This window comes from Mesoplodon bidens, assembly GCF_964165515.1.
Source record: "Mesoplodon bidens genome assembly, chromosome: 10".
Lineage (NCBI taxonomy): Eukaryota > Metazoa > Chordata > Mammalia > Artiodactyla > Ziphiidae > Mesoplodon > Mesoplodon bidens.
Window position 1 is genome coordinate 68,241,976 of NC_138172.1, and position 17,984 is coordinate 68,259,959.

The following is a 17,984-nucleotide window of genomic DNA, read 5'->3' on the forward strand; positions in this document are numbered from 1 at the left end:
AATAAATAAATAAATAAATTTATTTAAAAAAAAAAAAAAGAAATGTAGTGGAGTCCTGGTTCCATATAGATTCTTCCATTTCTTTTATCCTGCTTGTGTGTGGGAAATGCATGCTGACCTTTAAAGTATTGGATTTCTGTACTGGGACAAATGGTGAGCCTCATGTGTTTAGAAAGCTGATTCTTCCAGTTTTGTGACCATCTCTATTGTTTTAGCCTGGGGAACCCCCCTCTAGAAAGAGGGCCTGAGATTCTCAGGAACCAGTAGTTGAGGGCTAGGGAAAACGAAACAGAGAGGAAGAGAAAGTTGCTACGAGGATATGTTATTAAGTCTGTCACCATTGTGTGCAACTGGGCTGAAAACTGCCAGGGTCTTCAGTTTTCTAGAAGTTGTAAAGAATGTACCTCAGATGGGGAGCATTTACCCACTGGCTTCTGACTCCATTGGCAAGTGTTGCCCCATGGGGCAGTAATGCCCTCACATGCCCAGGTTGCACCTGTATGAGTACAAGATAGATTCCAGCAAGTGTTGTGGATGTTGTGCAGGTGTTGTGCACGTGTGAGTGCTCTACTGTAGCTTTCCCAATATCTGAATTAACATACCACCCGTCCCCAGTTCACAGGTGTACTATACCATAAGAGGGAAGGAACCCCTTAAATTTAGGGTTATACATTTTGTCCTGGTAAAATTTTGGCATTCCTAAGTGGAAAGGATGACTATTGTGAAAGTCCAAATAAAATTGCAGATCTTGGCTGCTCTTCCTTAACCTCTACTCTCCACTGTCCCCAGTGCTGAACTTAACCCCACCCTTATCCTGGGCTCAGTTTCTCCTACCCTTATCCTAGGCCAAGTGCAAGCACCATTTGCTCATTTCCCAAAGAACAAGTGGGAGGGAGTGGAGGAGATGTTTGAGCTTGTGTGTTCTGTATAATGAAAGGGGGGGAAAATGAAAAAGAAATGTAGAATATTAAATGGAAAGAGAAGGAGGAAGGTAGCAAAAAAATCTCCCACCACTTGAACTTAGTTGGAACATGATATGACTGTGAGTCGAAGATGAAAGAAGGAGAATCTAGTCTAAGTGCAAGAACTCCCACCCACTTAGTTAACCTTGATCCTGCTAATGAAAGTTTAAGAAAAAACTTTGAACTTCCTTCAAGCAAAGGGGAATAAAAAGGCAGTAACTAAGAACAGCTGTGCTTCCTGAGCCCTGCGTGTCTCTAGAATGTGGAGGCTTCTAAAGCCTCCTTACTGGATGCCCCAGGCAGAAGTATGTGTGTTGCAAGTTGTTGAGCCCTGCTGTAGGCTATGCTTGGAAAAGAGAATATTGCCATGATGTTTTTTCCTTAACATTAATTCATTAATTTTTACTTTTTTGAGGATTTTTTTTTTTAAGAGCAGCTTTAGGTTTACAACAAAATTGAGGGGTAGGTACAGAGGTTTCCTGCTTACCCTCCTGCCCCTGTACATGCATAGCTTCCCTCATTATCAACAGTACTCACCAGAATGGTATATTTTTCACCAAGAATGGACCTATATTGACACATCATAATTACCGAAAGTCCAGAGTTTACCATAGGATTCACTCTTAATATTGAAAAGTTTATGGATTTAGACAAATATATAATGACATATCATTATAATATCATACAGTGTATTTTCACTGCCCTAAGAATGATGGGTTTTGATATTCTGTCTAAATGTGGGAAAAAATGCTGAAGTAATATGTTTGTGAATTACTTTAGAAAACATTTGAATCAGGATTGAGCTATAGCCCAAAATTTTAGGTGTGACGAGGATTGATTTTTTTTTTTTAAGAAAGGAATTGATAATTTGCTGACCTAGGCTAATGCTGTATTTTGCCTTAATCAGGCATATGGAACTGGATTATGAGCCTGTTTTTCCTATGTCAAAGACCTTATTTAAGGCTAGTGTCTTTGGGAGGTTAAGTTTTATCCATTGTGGTGCCTATTGGCTCCTTTATCCATTTGAAGGCTCAATGACTACAAGCATACCCACTGAACTGAAATTGCATTTATTTCTTCATTCATTCATTCAACAAATACCATGGCTACTGAGCAGGAATCTATTCTTTCTTTGTAACTGTAGCTGGGTTCTGTTTGCTTATTTATTTCCAGCTTTACTGAGATATAACTGACGTACAACATTGTGTAATTTGGGTTATGGTTTATAAATAAGAACTTAGTTCACCGTTTGGGAGCAAATCTCAGTACTACTTGTTGAATACTTGCTGAGCAGAGTGTTAGAACAAGGCTCAGGATAATCAGAAACACTAGTCTTTCCTTTGATGAAATAAAAATCTTGTTAGGGGAAATAAATTCAAAACACTTTTGTAGGGGCTCCCCTGGTGGCACAGTGGTTAAGAATCTGCCTGCCAATGCAGGGGACACAGGTTTGAGCCCTGGTCCAGGAATATCCCACATGTCACAGAGCAACGAAGCCCATGTGCCACAACTACTGAGCCTGTGCTCTAGAGCCCACGAGCCACAACTACTGAAGCCTGTGTGCCTAGAGCCTGTGCTCTGCAACAAGAGATGCCACTGCAGTGAGAAGCCCATGTACCGCAATGAAGAGTAGCCCCAGCTCGCCGCAGCTAGAGAAAGCCCGCGTGCAGCAGTGAAGACCCAACGCAGCCAAAAAATAATAAATAAATAAAATAAGTAAATTAAAAAAAACAAAAACAACATTTTTGTAACCAAGTTATCAGTTGACTGTAAGACCTTGGACCAAGAAGTCACTTTTCCTCTCTGGGTCCCAGTTAACTTCCGTGTAAAATGATGAAAATTGGGGTGGTTCACTTCTGAAGTGTTTTCAGTCCCAGAGAATCTCTGAAAATAGAATGATGAACCTAAGGATACCTTTTGGAAAAATGTTTCATTGTTTACTTTTGTTGTTGTTGTTGTTTTTCTTTTTTTTGCGGTACGCGGGCCTCTCACTGTTGTGGCCTCTCCCGTTGCGGAGCACAGGCTCTGGACACACAGGCTCAGCGACCATGGCTCACGGGCCTAGCCACTCTGCGGCATGTGGGATCTTCCTGGACCGGGGCACGAACCCGTGTCCCCTGCATCGGCAGGCGGACTCTCAACCACTGCACCAGGGAAGCCCTCATTGTTTACTTTTTTATGATGTATGTATCACTGAGAAAAAATTAGTGCTTGTCCAGGACTATGGTTATTTCAGTGTTTTCCAAAGTCATTTCAGAATTTGCATAAGAGATCAAACATCTTCACCTACAATTACAGGGTGTGCAAATTTAAATGCCTTTAGGGCCAGACAAATAACATAAACTAGGCTCAGTGCTATACAACAGAATACCTGTACTTCCTAAAAGCATTCAAATTTACATTAAAACAAAATAAACAGACAAAGACCCACTGTTCTGGCCAAATCAAACAAGCTGAAGACTAGAGTGGTTCTACAGGCTGCCAGGTTTAGAGCAAACGGTAATTTTGTTTTTTGTTTCTGTTTAAAATATTTATTTATTCTTTTTGGCGGGGGTTGTTTGCTTGTTTCTTTTCATTTATTTTTTTTAAATTTTTGTTTGCGTTGGGTCTTTGTTGCTGTGCGTGGGCTTTCTCTAGTTGTGGCGAGCGGGGGCTACTCTTCATTGCAGTGCGCAGGCTTCTCATTGTGGTGGCTTCTCTTGTTGTGGAGCATGGGCTCTAGGTGCGTGAGCTTCAGTAGTTGTGGCACATGGGCTCAGTAGTGGTGGCACGCAGGCTCTAGAGTGCAGGCTCAGCAGTTGTGGCGCACAGGCTTAGTTGCTCCGCGGCATGTGGGATCTTCCCAGACCAGGGCTCGAACCCGTGTTCTTAACCACTGCACCACCAGGGAAGCCCCAAACAGTAATTTGAACATAAATTTTCTGTACTAATTAACAAAATCTCTAATTACTTTTCATAGTTATAGTTGGCTTTTAATCATGTGTTATGTGTATTTGTGCCTTTATGTTTCAGTTAGCACTTTCCATTTATCATACAATTCAAGTTTTTACTGAATTTTAAATTTCTTAGTTAATAGGCATCCTACATAATTCATTAGTAAGACTATACTTTTGAGAAAGGAATAATAGATAGGTAGTGAGTTTTGATCATTAGAAACAATGTGCAGTTACTGAATCTAACAGAGCTGGTGTTTGGAAAATGTGGAGTTAAAAGATGAGAATACAGTACCAAGTTTTCTTGACTGAGATATGATGTGGTTGTACAGCTGGAAAAATTTTATAAGATATATCTAGATCTTTTTAATGATTGGATATCATTTGGACATTTCTGTTTGCTTCTTTTTTTATTTTTTTAAATTTTTGTCTGTTGGGTCTTCATTGCTGCGCGAGGGCTTTCTCTAGTTGTGGCGAGTGGGGGCTACTCTTCATTGCGGTGCGCGCACTTCTCATTGTGGTGGCTTCTCTTGTTTCAGAGCTTGAGCTCTAGGCGTGTGGGCTTCAGTAGTTGTGGCATGAAGGCTCAGTAGTTGTGGCTCGTGGGCTCTAGAACGCAGGCTCAGTAGTTGTGGTGCATGGCCCCAGTTGCTCTGCATGTGGCATGTGGGATCCTGCTGGACCAGGGATCAAACCCGTGTCCCCTACACCAGCAGGCAGATTCTTAACCACTGTGCCACCAGGGAAGTCCCGGGAAAGTGGATCCTTAACGATACAGTCAGGTCCTCACACACACACCAAGATGTAGAGCTTAGTGAAGCAGGTACCCACTAGGCAGCTCCATTGCTGACTGCTTTGATGTAATCCATACTCCTGCTAGTGTTGGAGGGTGTCCTGCAGAGGCGTGGGGTGGCCGCGGCTCACCGGGGGGACAAGGTCACCAGCAGCAGAAGTCATGGGAAGCACTCCTTGGCGTGAGCCCTCCCAGAGTCCGCCACCAGTCCCACCAAAGAGCCGGGTAGGCTGTCTGCTTGCTTCTTTATGGTAATATTTGGCAGGAGGTGGCATATATGTGCCATATGCATGCTGCAAATATTTAGTTACCAATAGGAATCCAAAATCTTGAAATAGCCAGTATTAGAACCTAACCCTAGAGTAAGCTGCAACTTCATGCTACTACAACATTGCCTTTTCTTAACTATAGTGTTTCTCTGATCAAGCTTAGTAGGCAATGAAGAGTTTTTAGACTCAGTGCAAACAACTTCCTCAAATTTCAGGAAAACTGAATTGCCATTTTCCCCCTTATTTTATAACTTCCCATTCCAGGTTTCTTATACTTAAGTTCCTTATCTCTGCTTGGTTCTTGAAGAGGGATATGGAAGTGGGGTTTTAGATTCTACCATGATTTAGAAGAAGACCTACAACAGGGTCAGTCAGCAGCCATTGTTTTAGTGAAAGCCAATGGGCAGATAATCACCTAGCTTATTTAGCCTTCCACTAACTAAAAATAACTGTTCAACCACTAACTGTAGCCTTTTTTAATCAGTGTAAAAGCTGCTGAATGTACCAAATAGGTAAAGGAAGTTTCTAGATTTATATTTTAACCTGATTTAATTCATAAATATTTAAATACCCATCCTATGTTAAGCATAGTACTAGTCTCTGGAGAATATAATAAATTAGATAAACATGGTCCCTGATGATAGCTTGAGACTCTTTAATTGGAGAGAAGAACAATTTAAATGACCAAACAAAATACAATGTGATAGGTCCTGGAAGATCCTACATGATTTTTATTACTGTTCACTCTCTGACCTCACCTAATACTTTTCCCACTCACTCTCTCCATTCCAGCCACTCTGGCCTCTTTATTCTTCCTTGAATACAGACATCCACATTCCCAGTAGAACCTTTGTACTGGTTTCTAATGTTGGCCTGGAACACTCTCCCCACATATCCACATGACTGGTTCCTTCATTTCCTTCAAGACCCTACCGAAAGGTCATTTCATCAGAAGCTTTTTTTTCCCTCTCCACCATAGCTGAAATACTACCCCCACTGTCAGGGTCTACTCCTTACTCTACTTTCTTCTTAGCAAATTTTATCATCATGTATTTATTGTTGTCTGTCTTCTCCCTGTAGCTTGTAAGCTCTATTAGAGCAGGGAGTTTATTTTCTTCCTTGTTGAGTCTTCTTTATTTGGCTGTGTTGGGTCTTCGTTGCTGCGTGTGGGCTTTCTCTAGTTGCAGAGAGCAGGAGCTGCTCTTCATTGCAGTGTGTGGGCTTCTCATTGTGGTGGCTTCTCTTGTTGCAGAGCATGGGCTCTAGGCTCGCGGGCTTCAATAGTTGTGGCACAGGACTCAGTAGTTGCGGCACATGGGCTTAGTAGCTCCACGGCATGTGGGATCTTCCCGGACCAGGGATCGAACCCATGTCCCCTGCATTGGCAGGCAGAATCTTAACCACTGCGCCACCAGGGAAGTCCCCTTGTTGAGTCTTTAGTAGTTAGAAATTCTCAGAAGTTGAGAGTGATGAACTGAATTGTATAATAGCACATATAAAATTGTACACATCGGGCTTCCCTGGTGGCGCAGTGGTTGAGAGTCCGCCTGCCGATGCAGGGGACACGGGTTCGTGCCCCGGTCTGGAAAGATCCTACATGCCGCGGAGCGGCTAGGCCCGTGAGCCATGGCCACTGAGCCTGCGCGTCCGGAGCCTGTGCTCCGCAATGGGAGAGGCCACAATAGTAAGAGGCCTGCGTACCGCAAAAAAAAAAAAAAAAAAAAAAAATTGTACACATCTTAGGTCTTTTTGGCTGTAAGTCTATTTCTAGTCACATTTTTCTCAATCCAGAGTTCTATTATTTGAAAGTTTGCTAACCCTTCTCATTGGGTAAATGCTGTGATAGGTTGTATGTAAGATGTCAAAACTAAAGGCCTTCAGTTGCATGTGGTCTCATTAATGAGATGAAGCGTAAATGCTTACCTAAAACAACTTAAAGGACCAAGTCAAATTTGCAGTGTCAAAGCAACATACAGGGTATTAAGTGATCTCAGAATATGAGAGAAGCTTAGTGGAGGAAAGCCTCTAAAGAAGGTAATAACTCTATCTGAAGAAACAGATAAATAAGGATTGGGTGTAGAGCTCGAAATATATTCCAGATAGTCAAAGAAATGAAGGAAATGTATAAAGTATACACAAAAGGAGATTTGTGTGGAATGGAGACCGTTAAAGGAGTAGATAACCGTTGATTTTTCTTTTGTACTTGGATAAAAATTGTGTTTTGGTAAATTCTGATTTTTTTTTTTTTTTTTTTTTGGTGGCAGAGGAGAGTTGTTTTCCTAATTTAGCTAAGAGGCACTATCTGCTTGTAAATAGTGCTTTCCTCTATCAATGAAAGAAATTCCCAAGCCAGCTGTTTGGACTTACAGAAATATTCTTCTTCCTTGAAAATAGGTTGAGTGCTCAAGATAGGTAATACAGAAAGAGAAGCAGTCTGGGAGAAAGATGCATGAGTTAACTGTATTAACAGTTATATTTGCAATTTATTTCCGTATCAGAGAGGTCTGCTAAAATGAGGATAGAGAGTTGGTAAAGCATGTAGGTGTCGTCACTGACTCACATTTGAAGTCTAAACAAATTACACATCCTTTAAGAAAATACCGTTCAGTTTTTGTCTGACGTGATCAGTAAGATGCCCCCTTTTTCTCAGATTAGCTGTTGTAAAAAGGTAAAGAAGCTTCAAGGTATAGTTTTGAGCTTGATTCTCTCAAGAAATTTTCCTGTAATTAACTGCTTCCTAAGTCTGGATTGGTGTCCTCCCCTGTGTGTTCTCCAGCACCTTGATGTACACTTTTATAACTCTAATTATGCTCTATTATGAGTATATGCCTTCCTCTCATCTAAATTCTGTATCTTTCTTTCCCACTGTTGTACTCCCAGTGCTCAACAGTAAATATTTGTTGATGGAGTGACTGAATGAAAGAATAACCTTGTGCTTTCTTGTTTATGACTGGTTGGCAATCTAGTTGTCTGATAGCATGCCCAGTGCATTCTCTTTTGACTAACTTTTTTGTTTTTATCTTGGAATATAGACCATATGGTAGAATATTGAATCTGGTTTATTTGATGCAGGTAATGTAGAGGGCACCTTTCAGTAATCTTTACTTCAAACGAGGAGAATAGTTTGTTGTGAAATAAGCTGGCTAAGCTGCCTACCTGGCTGCTGAATGGTGCTTTTACCCCTTACATTGGAACAGTCTGGTCTGCTTACCAGATAAGATCTTTGGCATGAGTATTCCAATAAGATATGCCCTTGCCTGGTCTTACTAGTAATACTATATGAGTTGTCCTGGGTCATTCAGTTAAATTCAGTGGTAATTGAGTGCCTGATATCTGCTACACAATGTTTTTAGGTATTTTAGATACTACAGAGGACAAAAAAGAAGCCTGTCTTCCTTGAACATTGTACAGATAGATAGCAATAAACAATGAGCATATAAAAGAGGAAATTAGCATGTTAACAAGCAGTAATGCTATGGACAAGAAGAAAAGATAGAGCAGGGAAGTGTGAGGGTTGGGGGAGAGATGCAATTTTAAATGGGGTGGTAAGGATAGGCCTCATTGAAAAGGTGAATTTTGAGCAAAAATTCGAAGAAGTAGAAGAATTAGACTTGTGGATATCTGGAGGAAGAGCATTCCAGGCAGAAGGAACAGCCAGTGCAAAAGTCCTGAGGCAGAAGACTGCATGCTGTATTGGAATTGCATCAAGGGGACCTGTGTGGCTGCAGTAAGGAGGCCAGTGTGGAGCTAAGTGAGAGCAGGGGAGAGAAGTAGATGAAGAAATGAGAGAGATAATTGGGGACAGGATACTGGATTATGTACAGCTTTATCTGCTGCTGAAGGGATTTTTGTCTTTAAGTGAAATGGGAAGCCTTTTGAGAGGAGTGACATGGTCTATTTTTCATTCTTACAGAATCACTGCTGTGTGTTTTGTTTTTTGTTTTTTGCGGTACGCGGGCCTCTCACTGTTGTGGCCTCTCCCGTTGCGGAGCACAGGCTCCAGACACGCAGGCTCAGCGGCCGTGGCTCACGGGCCCAGCTGCTCCGCGGCATGTGGGGTCTTCCCGGACCGGGGCACGAACCCGTGTCCCCTGCATCAGCAGGCAGACTCTCAACCACTGCGCCACCAGGGAAGCCCCACTCTGCTGTTTTCAGAATAGGCTGTAGTGAGTCCCAAGGATCACTGGGTGTATTTCAGAAGCGTGTGGTTACGAATTGTCAATCCCTATGATTATTTTAAATACTTTGTTTTAATATGGAAATGTTTTTTGCCCTCTTTGACAGTTATTTTATCAAATAGGGCTGACAGTAGTTGAGACGCCAAACTATAGATATAGAAGAGTTTTTTTCTACATAGGTTCTTTCTGATTGTGTTATGCTTCAAAAAAAAGAAAAGGCAGTAGAGTAGGAGTCTTGACAATTGGGTGTTATCCAAGAAGCGCTTAATAAATGAAGCTCTAAATGGGGTGCTGTCTTGAGTACTGAAAACCACTTATTGTAGACTTCTGCCTTTTTGCTGGTACAGTACATTTTACTTTGAGAAATGATGGTTTATGCTCTTTATAGTTTAAGTTTAAAGGAAACCATCCTCACAAGAAAAGTGGAAAACAAGATTTGTATCATCAGGCTGTGAAATCATATTTTCAGCCCTCTACCTAATAAAGTCCTACTTACTTAATTCCTTTTTAAAGATGGGGGAACTAGGTAGCTTTCCAACTGTTGGTCAGATTTAATTATTTGAGGTGTTCTGAACACTGACAGTAATAGGCATGTCTTTACTAAAATGTAATTAATTAAGCAATTAAATATAATTGCTTTGTAGAGACTAATACTGTAGGAATTATGTGGCATCTGTTTTTTTTTTATTTATTTAATTTATTTATTTTTGGCTGCATTGGGTCCTCGTTGCTGTGCAGATTTCTCTAGTTGCAGTGAGCGGGGGCCACTCTTCGTTGCAGTGTGCAGGCTTCTCATTTCAGTGGCTTCTCTTGTTACAGAGCACAGGCTTTAGGCGCATGGGCTTCGGTAGTTGTGGCTCACGGGCTCTAGAGCTCAGTCTCAGTAGTTGTGGCATGCGGGCTTAGTTGCTCCACGGCATGTGGGATCTTCCCGGATGAGGGCTCGAACCCGTGTACCCTGCATTGGCAGGCAGATTCTTAACAACTGCGCCACAGGGAAGCCCCTATGTGGTATCTGTTAATGCTCCTTTTGGGACTGGCTTATTTAAAATGTGCCCATCGACATTTTCCTCCCACTTCCTTGTTCACTACTTTTAGAAATTGGTATGTCTCCATAAGCATTCAGGAACTTTGCACAACACTTGCTTTTGTCCACTGTTACAAAATTTATTTCGAAAACCTTTCTATGTGTGATGAGTTGGAATTTGACAATTGGTTTTCATGGATTGGTCATTTGGGCTTCATGGAAACAACATATAGTGATTAGGTTAGTTCCTGCCAGACACATCTGCCATGAATAATGTGGTTCAGCTGATTTGATTGGAGCCTAGCAGCAATGTTTGATAGTTATCACTATATAGACTGATTAACCTTATGTACTTATATAATGTCTTGACAGTCTCTCCCTGTGTCTGGAAATTTTAGGGATAAAATGGATGTGGTCTCTGTTGGGGAGGGGACTTAAAGGGAATTACACAGTGGGAGAATATTCTTTTTTCTTTTTTAAAAAAATTAATTTATTTTATTTATTTATTTTTGGTTGCATTGGGTCTTCGTTGCTGTGTGTGGACTTTCTCTAGTTGTGGCGAGTGGGGGGCTCCTCTTCATTGCAGTGCGTGGGCTTCTCATTGCAGTGGCTTCTCTTGTTGTGGAGCACGGGCTCTAGGCGCGCGGGCTTCAGTAGTTGTGGCACGTGGGTTCAGTAGTTGTGGCTCACGGGCTCTAGAGCGCAGGCTCAGTAGTTGTGGCACACGGGCTTAGTTGCTCTGTGGCATGCGGGATCTTCCTGGACCAGGGCTCAAACCCATGTCCCCTGCATTGGCAGGCGGATTCTTAACCACTGTGCCACCAGGGAAGCCCATTGGTAGAATATTCTAACTAAAAACATGCTCGCTCTCTCATCTCAGGCTGTGCAGTTAGCGGTCTTCTGGCTGTATAGGGTTTTTTAAGTTATTGGTAACCATTTAAACACAATACTTAGACTTGAAATTACTGTGTTTGCTTTGGTAATACTGCTTAACACCTTTGTGAACTAGCACAGACATTAGAGAGCTAAGATTTTTAGGTTTTATTTCAAGACAAATTAGGGTAGATTTCTAGGTAGAATCATGCAGAACAGTGTTTCCTTATTTTACCTTTTCTCCTTAAAAATATTTTTGAAAGTTGAAAGAATAATCCTCTTACTATTCAGTGTCATAAAATGTAATTATTTGCAAAACAGTCTTATAAAACAAAAATTGGATTCCCTCTTCCTCAACCTGAGCCTTGCAAATTGTCATAATTGGTATTATGGATATGGCAACCATTATCCCAGATTTTCTGGGGGAAGTTCTGATTTCACAATATTAACCAGTTATTCACAACATTCTCGTATTTGTCGGATTTTGTATCAATTTGGGGTTAAAAAAATACAGTGACTGTGATTAGGATGGAATATTGCAACATTTATAAAACTTAAAAGAAATCATTCTCTTGACTTAAATTCTCTGTCAACTGGAAGAATTTGGAGGCAGTATGGGCTGTGATTTAAGATCATAGTCTCTGAGATCAAAGTTTCGGATTCAGCCCCTGACATTACCACTCTTTTAACCTTGAGCAGGTTATATATACTCGTTCTGTCTTGTGTTTCCTCCTCAGCGAAATGGGAATACTAATGGAACTTACCTTACTGCGTTGTTGGGAAGAGTGTATGAGACACGGGCATAATAAATAGTGCTTGACACAGAATAAGCACGAATGCCTTTGATTATGTCATGTTGAGCTTGGAGCATCTCTTAAATCAGAGCAACCTTTATGAAAACATTTCCAAAAATCTAATATAGTCTTTAAGTGTCACTTAGAGTATACTCTTTCCTCAAGGCAATATAAACATGCAAGTTTTAAAAATATGAAGGGCTAAAAAATCTAACTTAGGGTTACATCTATGCTAAGTCCTATTGCTCTTCATCAAATTGGGAACTGACCGTAGCAGCCCAACAGGGAAATTAGGAAACAGAAAAAAAAATTTTTAATTCTTCTTTGAGGAAAGAAAGTAATAAATGTGGTGGTGTGTGTGTGTGTGTAAAGAGAGGTTATACACATATATAGTCATATAAGACGTTAATAGTATATTTAAATTTACTGACCTGGTTTCTTTTCTTCCAAATTTATAAAAATAAAAATTGAAATGAAATGAAATCAGCATTTTTTATAGCTCAACTGATATACATTATTATTCAGCCTCAGGAATGGGTAATGATTCTCATAGTAGATAAAACCTAACTGAATTTTTAAAAACTCTGCTTCTTTAGTACTGATTGTGGTTGTTATGTTCCCATAGCATTGTGATACAGTAATGAGTGAGTAAGGCATTGCATCTAGAATATCTGTGGTGAACCTGTTGGACTTGAATGTAATCATTCCCTAATCTTATGATGTAAGGACAGGATACATATCCAGCACCACACCTGTGGGGAGAAGTTCTAGAATGTCTTGTCTTGCTTGCAGATAAATTGTGTTCCTCCTTCCTTTAAAGTAAATGCAGGAATATTGTCAGTGAACAATATCCTTTTACCAGTCATTCCTGAAAAAGGAGAGGTATAATTTGAAAATTTAAAGATACTCCTGTTTTATTTATTTATTTTTTAATTGAGGTATAGTTGATTTACAATGTTGTGTTAGTTTCTGGTGTACAGCAGAATACTGTACAGCAGTATTCTGTTTATTTATATACATATATTTCTGAATCACTAATCCAAAACTCCTAATTTATCCCTCCCCACCATGGTAATCATAAATTTGTTTTCTATGTCTGTGAGTCTGCTTCTGTTTTGTAAATAAGTTCATTTGAAGATACTCCTATTTTAGACCCTACAACTTGGAGGATATATAATGAGGTGAAAAGTGTAATGGCGGATTTAAAAATATGGCCATGCATTTAGTTATACTGTGTATTTCTCATGCAATAATATCATTTTTAAGAAAAATGATACTAACACATATATCATTCTAATCTCCATTTTTGTTTCTTTTTTCTTTTCTTTAGAGAACCTAGGAAAAGATGTCAAGTAGGAACTAGTATAAAAATTTTCAGAAAAATAGACGACAGGTAGTAAAGTTAGAATAGTGATGTTGGAAACAAGCTGCACATGAGTAGCTACTAAGCTTTTAGCTGTCACTGCGGTACTTACTGAGTGGACTTCTAACAGTCTTATGAAGATCAGAGCTTTCTTAGGGTTCTGGATTATTGTGTAACTGTCCATTAATTTCTAGGTACCTGGTGACCCATCTCATGGGGGCAGATCTGAACAACATTGTGAAATGTCAGAAGCTTACGGATGACCATGTTCAGTTCCTTATCTACCAGATTCTCCGAGGTCTCAAGGTACAGACAGTATTAGTAATAATTTTGAGGAATGAATTCTCTCTCTCCCTCTCTCCCTTCTATTTAGGGCTTAAGGGAAAACAAACAAAACTTTTCTTATGGGAAATTTCAAATACAGAAATCACAAGTACAATCATAGTATAATGAACCCCTGTGTTTACTCAGCAACCACAATTACCAACATATGGTTAATCTTGTTTCTTTTGTATTCCCCCAAATCCTGGATTATTTTAAGGCAAGTCTAGACATCATATCACTCCACCCATCAGTACTTCTGTAGGCATGTCTGAGAGTTAAAGACTCCTCATTATTACATCTAAACAATAATAATAATTTCTTGATGTAATCTAATATCTGGTCAGTGTCATGTTGAAACTTTGAAAACATCCTCAAGAAGACTAATTTATTTGTGGCAGGGGCAGTTTTTAAATTAAACCACCTTTAATATTTAGCATCTTTGAGTCCTTATTGTGCTCCAGAGCACCTACCAGGAAACAGATTGAAAGCTCTATTTCACTCATACTCCAGCTCTGTGAACAGGGTTGATGGTGTGGAAATCATAGTTATGATAAATGTACAGACTACTGATAATTACTTGTTCTGATTTCTAATCCTGCTGTTAATTCTAGCATTTCTTATTGACTCATAAAAATGTACTTCAAATATGTCATATGACAGTAGGAGGCTGGACATAACTAACTGATTTTTTGCTTTTTCACAGTATATACATTCAGCCGACATAATTCACAGGGTAGGTTTTGTCTTTTGATTAAATTATTGGGGTGCTGGTGGGTGGGGAGACTGGCAAGATCCTAATCTAAGCTTATTTTAGCCATTGAAATATTGAGTGATTGCAACTTTGCTCTGGGTTTAACTAAAGATCGAAGATGTATAGTTTTTACCTATTTAAGGCTAATGAGGACTAGATAGTGACTATAGAATGGAGATTGTTTATTTGTTTATTTTTGGCTGCGTTGGGTCTTCGTTGCTGCACGGGCTTTCTCTAGTTGTGGTGAGCGGGGGCTACTCTTTGTTGTGGTGCACGGGCTTCTCATTGTGGAGCACAGGTTCTAGGTGTGTGGGCTTCAGTAGTTGTGGCATGTGGGCTCAGTAGTTGTGGCTCCCCGGCTCTAGAGCGCAGGCTCAGTAGTTGTGGTGCACGGGCTTAGTTGCTCCGCGGCACGTGGGATCTTCCTGGACTAGGGCTCGAACCCATGTCCCCTGCATTGGCAGGCGGATTCTTAACCACTGTGCCACCAGGGAAGCCCTAGATGAAGTCTTTTATGTTTAGCTCTTCATCATTACCTTTAGGAAGAGAATTTACCATGTGTCATAAAGTTGATCCTGTTCTCTCTTACTTGCTTCCTAGGACTTAAAACCTAGTAATCTAGCTGTGAATGAAGACTGTGAGCTGAAGGTAGGAAGAAGTGACAGTGGTAATTGTTTCACCTTGTAACTATATGTTTAACTATAGGGGATGTGTTTATAAAGCCATGACTTTTAATCTGAAAATTCTTATTGTCTTTGGGAATATCATTAGACTTTGAAATTTAAACCAGAGATTTAGTAAGCTTTAGTTGAAGTGATATTGAAGGTAGCGTCAGGTGTCTTTTTTTCATTCTAAAATAAAGTTAAATTGAAATTTAATATATTAGTTATAATAAAGGAGAATTATAGTGTGAATATCAAGTAAGCAGTCCTCTTGAAGAGTAACTATTAGATTTTATGGGTTTCTAACAGAAAAAAATGGCAGAAACACACTTATTCAAAATAATTCAAATAAGACATAAATAATCTATAAAGAGCAAGCAACTCTGGAATATTTTGTTTCATTTCTTTTTTTACTCAATTTTTTTGAAACATAATTTACAATAAAATCCAACACTTTAAGTATATATTTGACAAACTTATATAGCTATGTAACCACCAACACAGTTATGATAAAGAACATGTCCATCACTCCAGAAAGTTCCCTTGTGCCCCCTTCCTAGCCAGTCCCCACACCTCTACCCCTAACCCTGGCTTCAGACAACAACTGATCTGCTTTCTGACACTATAGAGTAGATTTATCTTTTCTGGAGTTTCATACAAGTGGAATCATACAGTATTTTTCTATGTGTGTCTGACTTTTGCTTAGTATAATATTATTGAGATCCATCTGTATTGTGTGTATCAGTAGTTCATTCCTTTTTGTTGCTGAATAGATAGATCCATTTTATGATTATACCACAATTTATTTATCCATCCACCTATTGATAGACATGTGCTTCAATTCCATTTCAGGGCTGTGTAAAGCTGCTATGAATATTCATGTGCAAGCCTTTCTGTGGCACATATATTTTCATTGCTCTTGGATAAATGCCTAGCAGTGGCATTTTTGTTTTGCTTTTTGTAATTCCATTTTTTTTAAGTTCTTGCTGTGTTCCCCATGCATTCTAAGCATGGACCAGGAAATATGTTTATGAAAGTGCTATATTCTCGCTTTTTATAAGGCACTGGAGTTTTTTCCCTCCTGCTTTACAAGCCTTAGGAGTTTGTTCCAGTGCCTGATTTCTCTTCTCTCCCTTAGATCTTGGATTTTGGACTGGCTCGACATACAGATGATGAAATGACAGGCTATGTAGCCACTAGGTGGTACAGGGCTCCTGAGATCATGCTGAACTGGATGCATTACAACCAGACAGGTACTACTTGCACTTGTATTTAGGACCTTATTAATACTATGTTGTGTGTATTTGGGGTTCTCAGAAGTGGAGATGGCAGGAGTAGGAAGAAGCATTTTTTTTCTTCCCTCAGTGATCATTTTAAGTCCACGAATAGAAAAATATTTCAGTTGCTCAGATAGAGAAAGTGGGGTTTTTCAAACTTTGTGATTTAGCAGTTGGCTTTTTATTTATTTATTTATTTTTTGCGGTACGCGGGCCTCTCACTGTTGTGGCCTCTCCCATTGTGGAGCACAGGCTTCGGACACGCAGGCTCAGTGGCCGTGGCTCACAGGCCCAGCCGCTCCACGGCATGTGGGATCTTCCCGGACCGGGGCACGAACCCGTGTCCCCTGCATCAGCAGGCGGACTCTCAACCACTGTGCCACCAGGGAAGCCCTGGCTTCTTACTTATTTAATTTTCAGCATATTCTCTGAGTACTTCTGCCTGAAGACATTGGGTTTATAATATTAACCTCTCAATATTACTTGGGAGAATCCATCATTTCTACCAGTAAGAAACCTTTGCCCCTTTGTGAACAGCTTATTTCTCTTGCCATAACTATGTTTTGACTTAGCCCACCCATGAAGCCCTTTAATGTGGTAAAGGTCTTAGCTTATTTATTTCTATAAAAATGAGTATGATTGTTGAACCTCGGATGTCTTAAATATTAATTTGAGTATTTCGCCCCTTAACTATAGTTCCATTTGTAGCCAAGTATGATAATAGTGACATTGTATTACTTTTATTTCTCTTTAATTTTGCCAGTTGATATTTGGTCAGTGGGATGCATAATGGCTGAGCTGTTGACTGGAAGAACATTGTTTCCTGGTACAGACCGTATCCTTTAAAAAGTTTTGTGTTCTTGTTTCTTGTCTGTATTTTGGTGTCCATGGTAGTATATTACTTTTACCTATCTCTAGGAAGGGCCTTCAGTTACTTGCTTTTATAGTCCAGATATGCATTGTGAGGTCTGCCCTCTTGCTGAGTATCTTGCCTTGCCAAGAAAGAGGCTTCACTTTATTTTGAGAGTTGCAAAAATTCCTCATAATCTGGAAAGCCCTTTAAATCTTTCATATGTCATCTTTTTTTGCAGCAAGTTCCTTATTAATCTTTCCACAGCCCTTCTGCAACCTGAGTGTATTGGTGAGAAGTTCTAGATCTCAATGACTGGTTTAGTCTTCGTTGCACCAGTGCTCAATGAACACAAGATAACCATTTATAAATCGGAGATATCTTGCTTGTATGTTTGATTTACATATTAAAAAGGCTGTATTTGGTCCTTGTAATGATACACCTGCTGACTCGTTTTGTTTGTTGTCTAACAACAAATAATAAAAGCAAGGAGATAAGGTCACCCTGTCGTGTGCCTCTTTTTCCCCTCAGCATGACTTTATTTTTATCCCAGATTGTAGCCAAACCTTAATTTACTTCCAGAGTTATTGTCTAGTTTATGGTTTATCATGGCCTCTTTATTTTAGCCCCTTTCCTGTCTGCTGCATGCCCATTTCACAGTTTAGTAATAATATCATCAAAATGTGATTTGTTGTAACTCCCATCAGTTCCACTGGTGGAAGATGTTTAGTCAAGAAAGAATTTTGAAATATATGTCCAGAATTAGGTTTGTAGATTTTTGTAAAATTCATTTGACTAGCCCTCCGTGGGTTTGGTTGAGCTTTTAGAGATGCTGCAATTGCCTGTGTTCTATCATGGTTAGAGACCTAAAAGCTGTTTTAGCACCTCACCTAAGCAAACTCATTGAGTTTGTAAACCATTGTCAGTT

At 39.8% G+C, this 17,984-nt stretch overlaps 1 protein-coding gene across 3 annotated transcripts in view; it reads left to right on the forward strand.

The window, feature by feature from the left end:
* The window catches only part of MAPK14 (mitogen-activated protein kinase 14), a 72,300-nt gene that overhangs the window by 28,719 nt on the left and 25,597 nt on the right, over positions 1-17,984 (forward strand). For all 3 annotated transcript variants that reach the window (XR_014016963.1, XM_081247531.1, XM_081247530.1), the window contains exons 4-8: positions 13,387-13,498; positions 14,220-14,249; positions 14,868-14,915; positions 16,068-16,182; positions 16,970-17,041. Coding sequence is in view for 2 of the 3 variants with exons in the window: in XM_081247531.1 (XP_081103657.1) it covers positions 13,387-13,498; positions 14,220-14,249; positions 14,868-14,915; positions 16,068-16,182; positions 16,970-17,041 (377 nt within the window). In the remaining variant the exon portion in view is untranslated. The remainder of the gene's footprint in view (positions 1-13,386; positions 13,499-14,219; positions 14,250-14,867; positions 14,916-16,067; positions 16,183-16,969; positions 17,042-17,984) is intronic.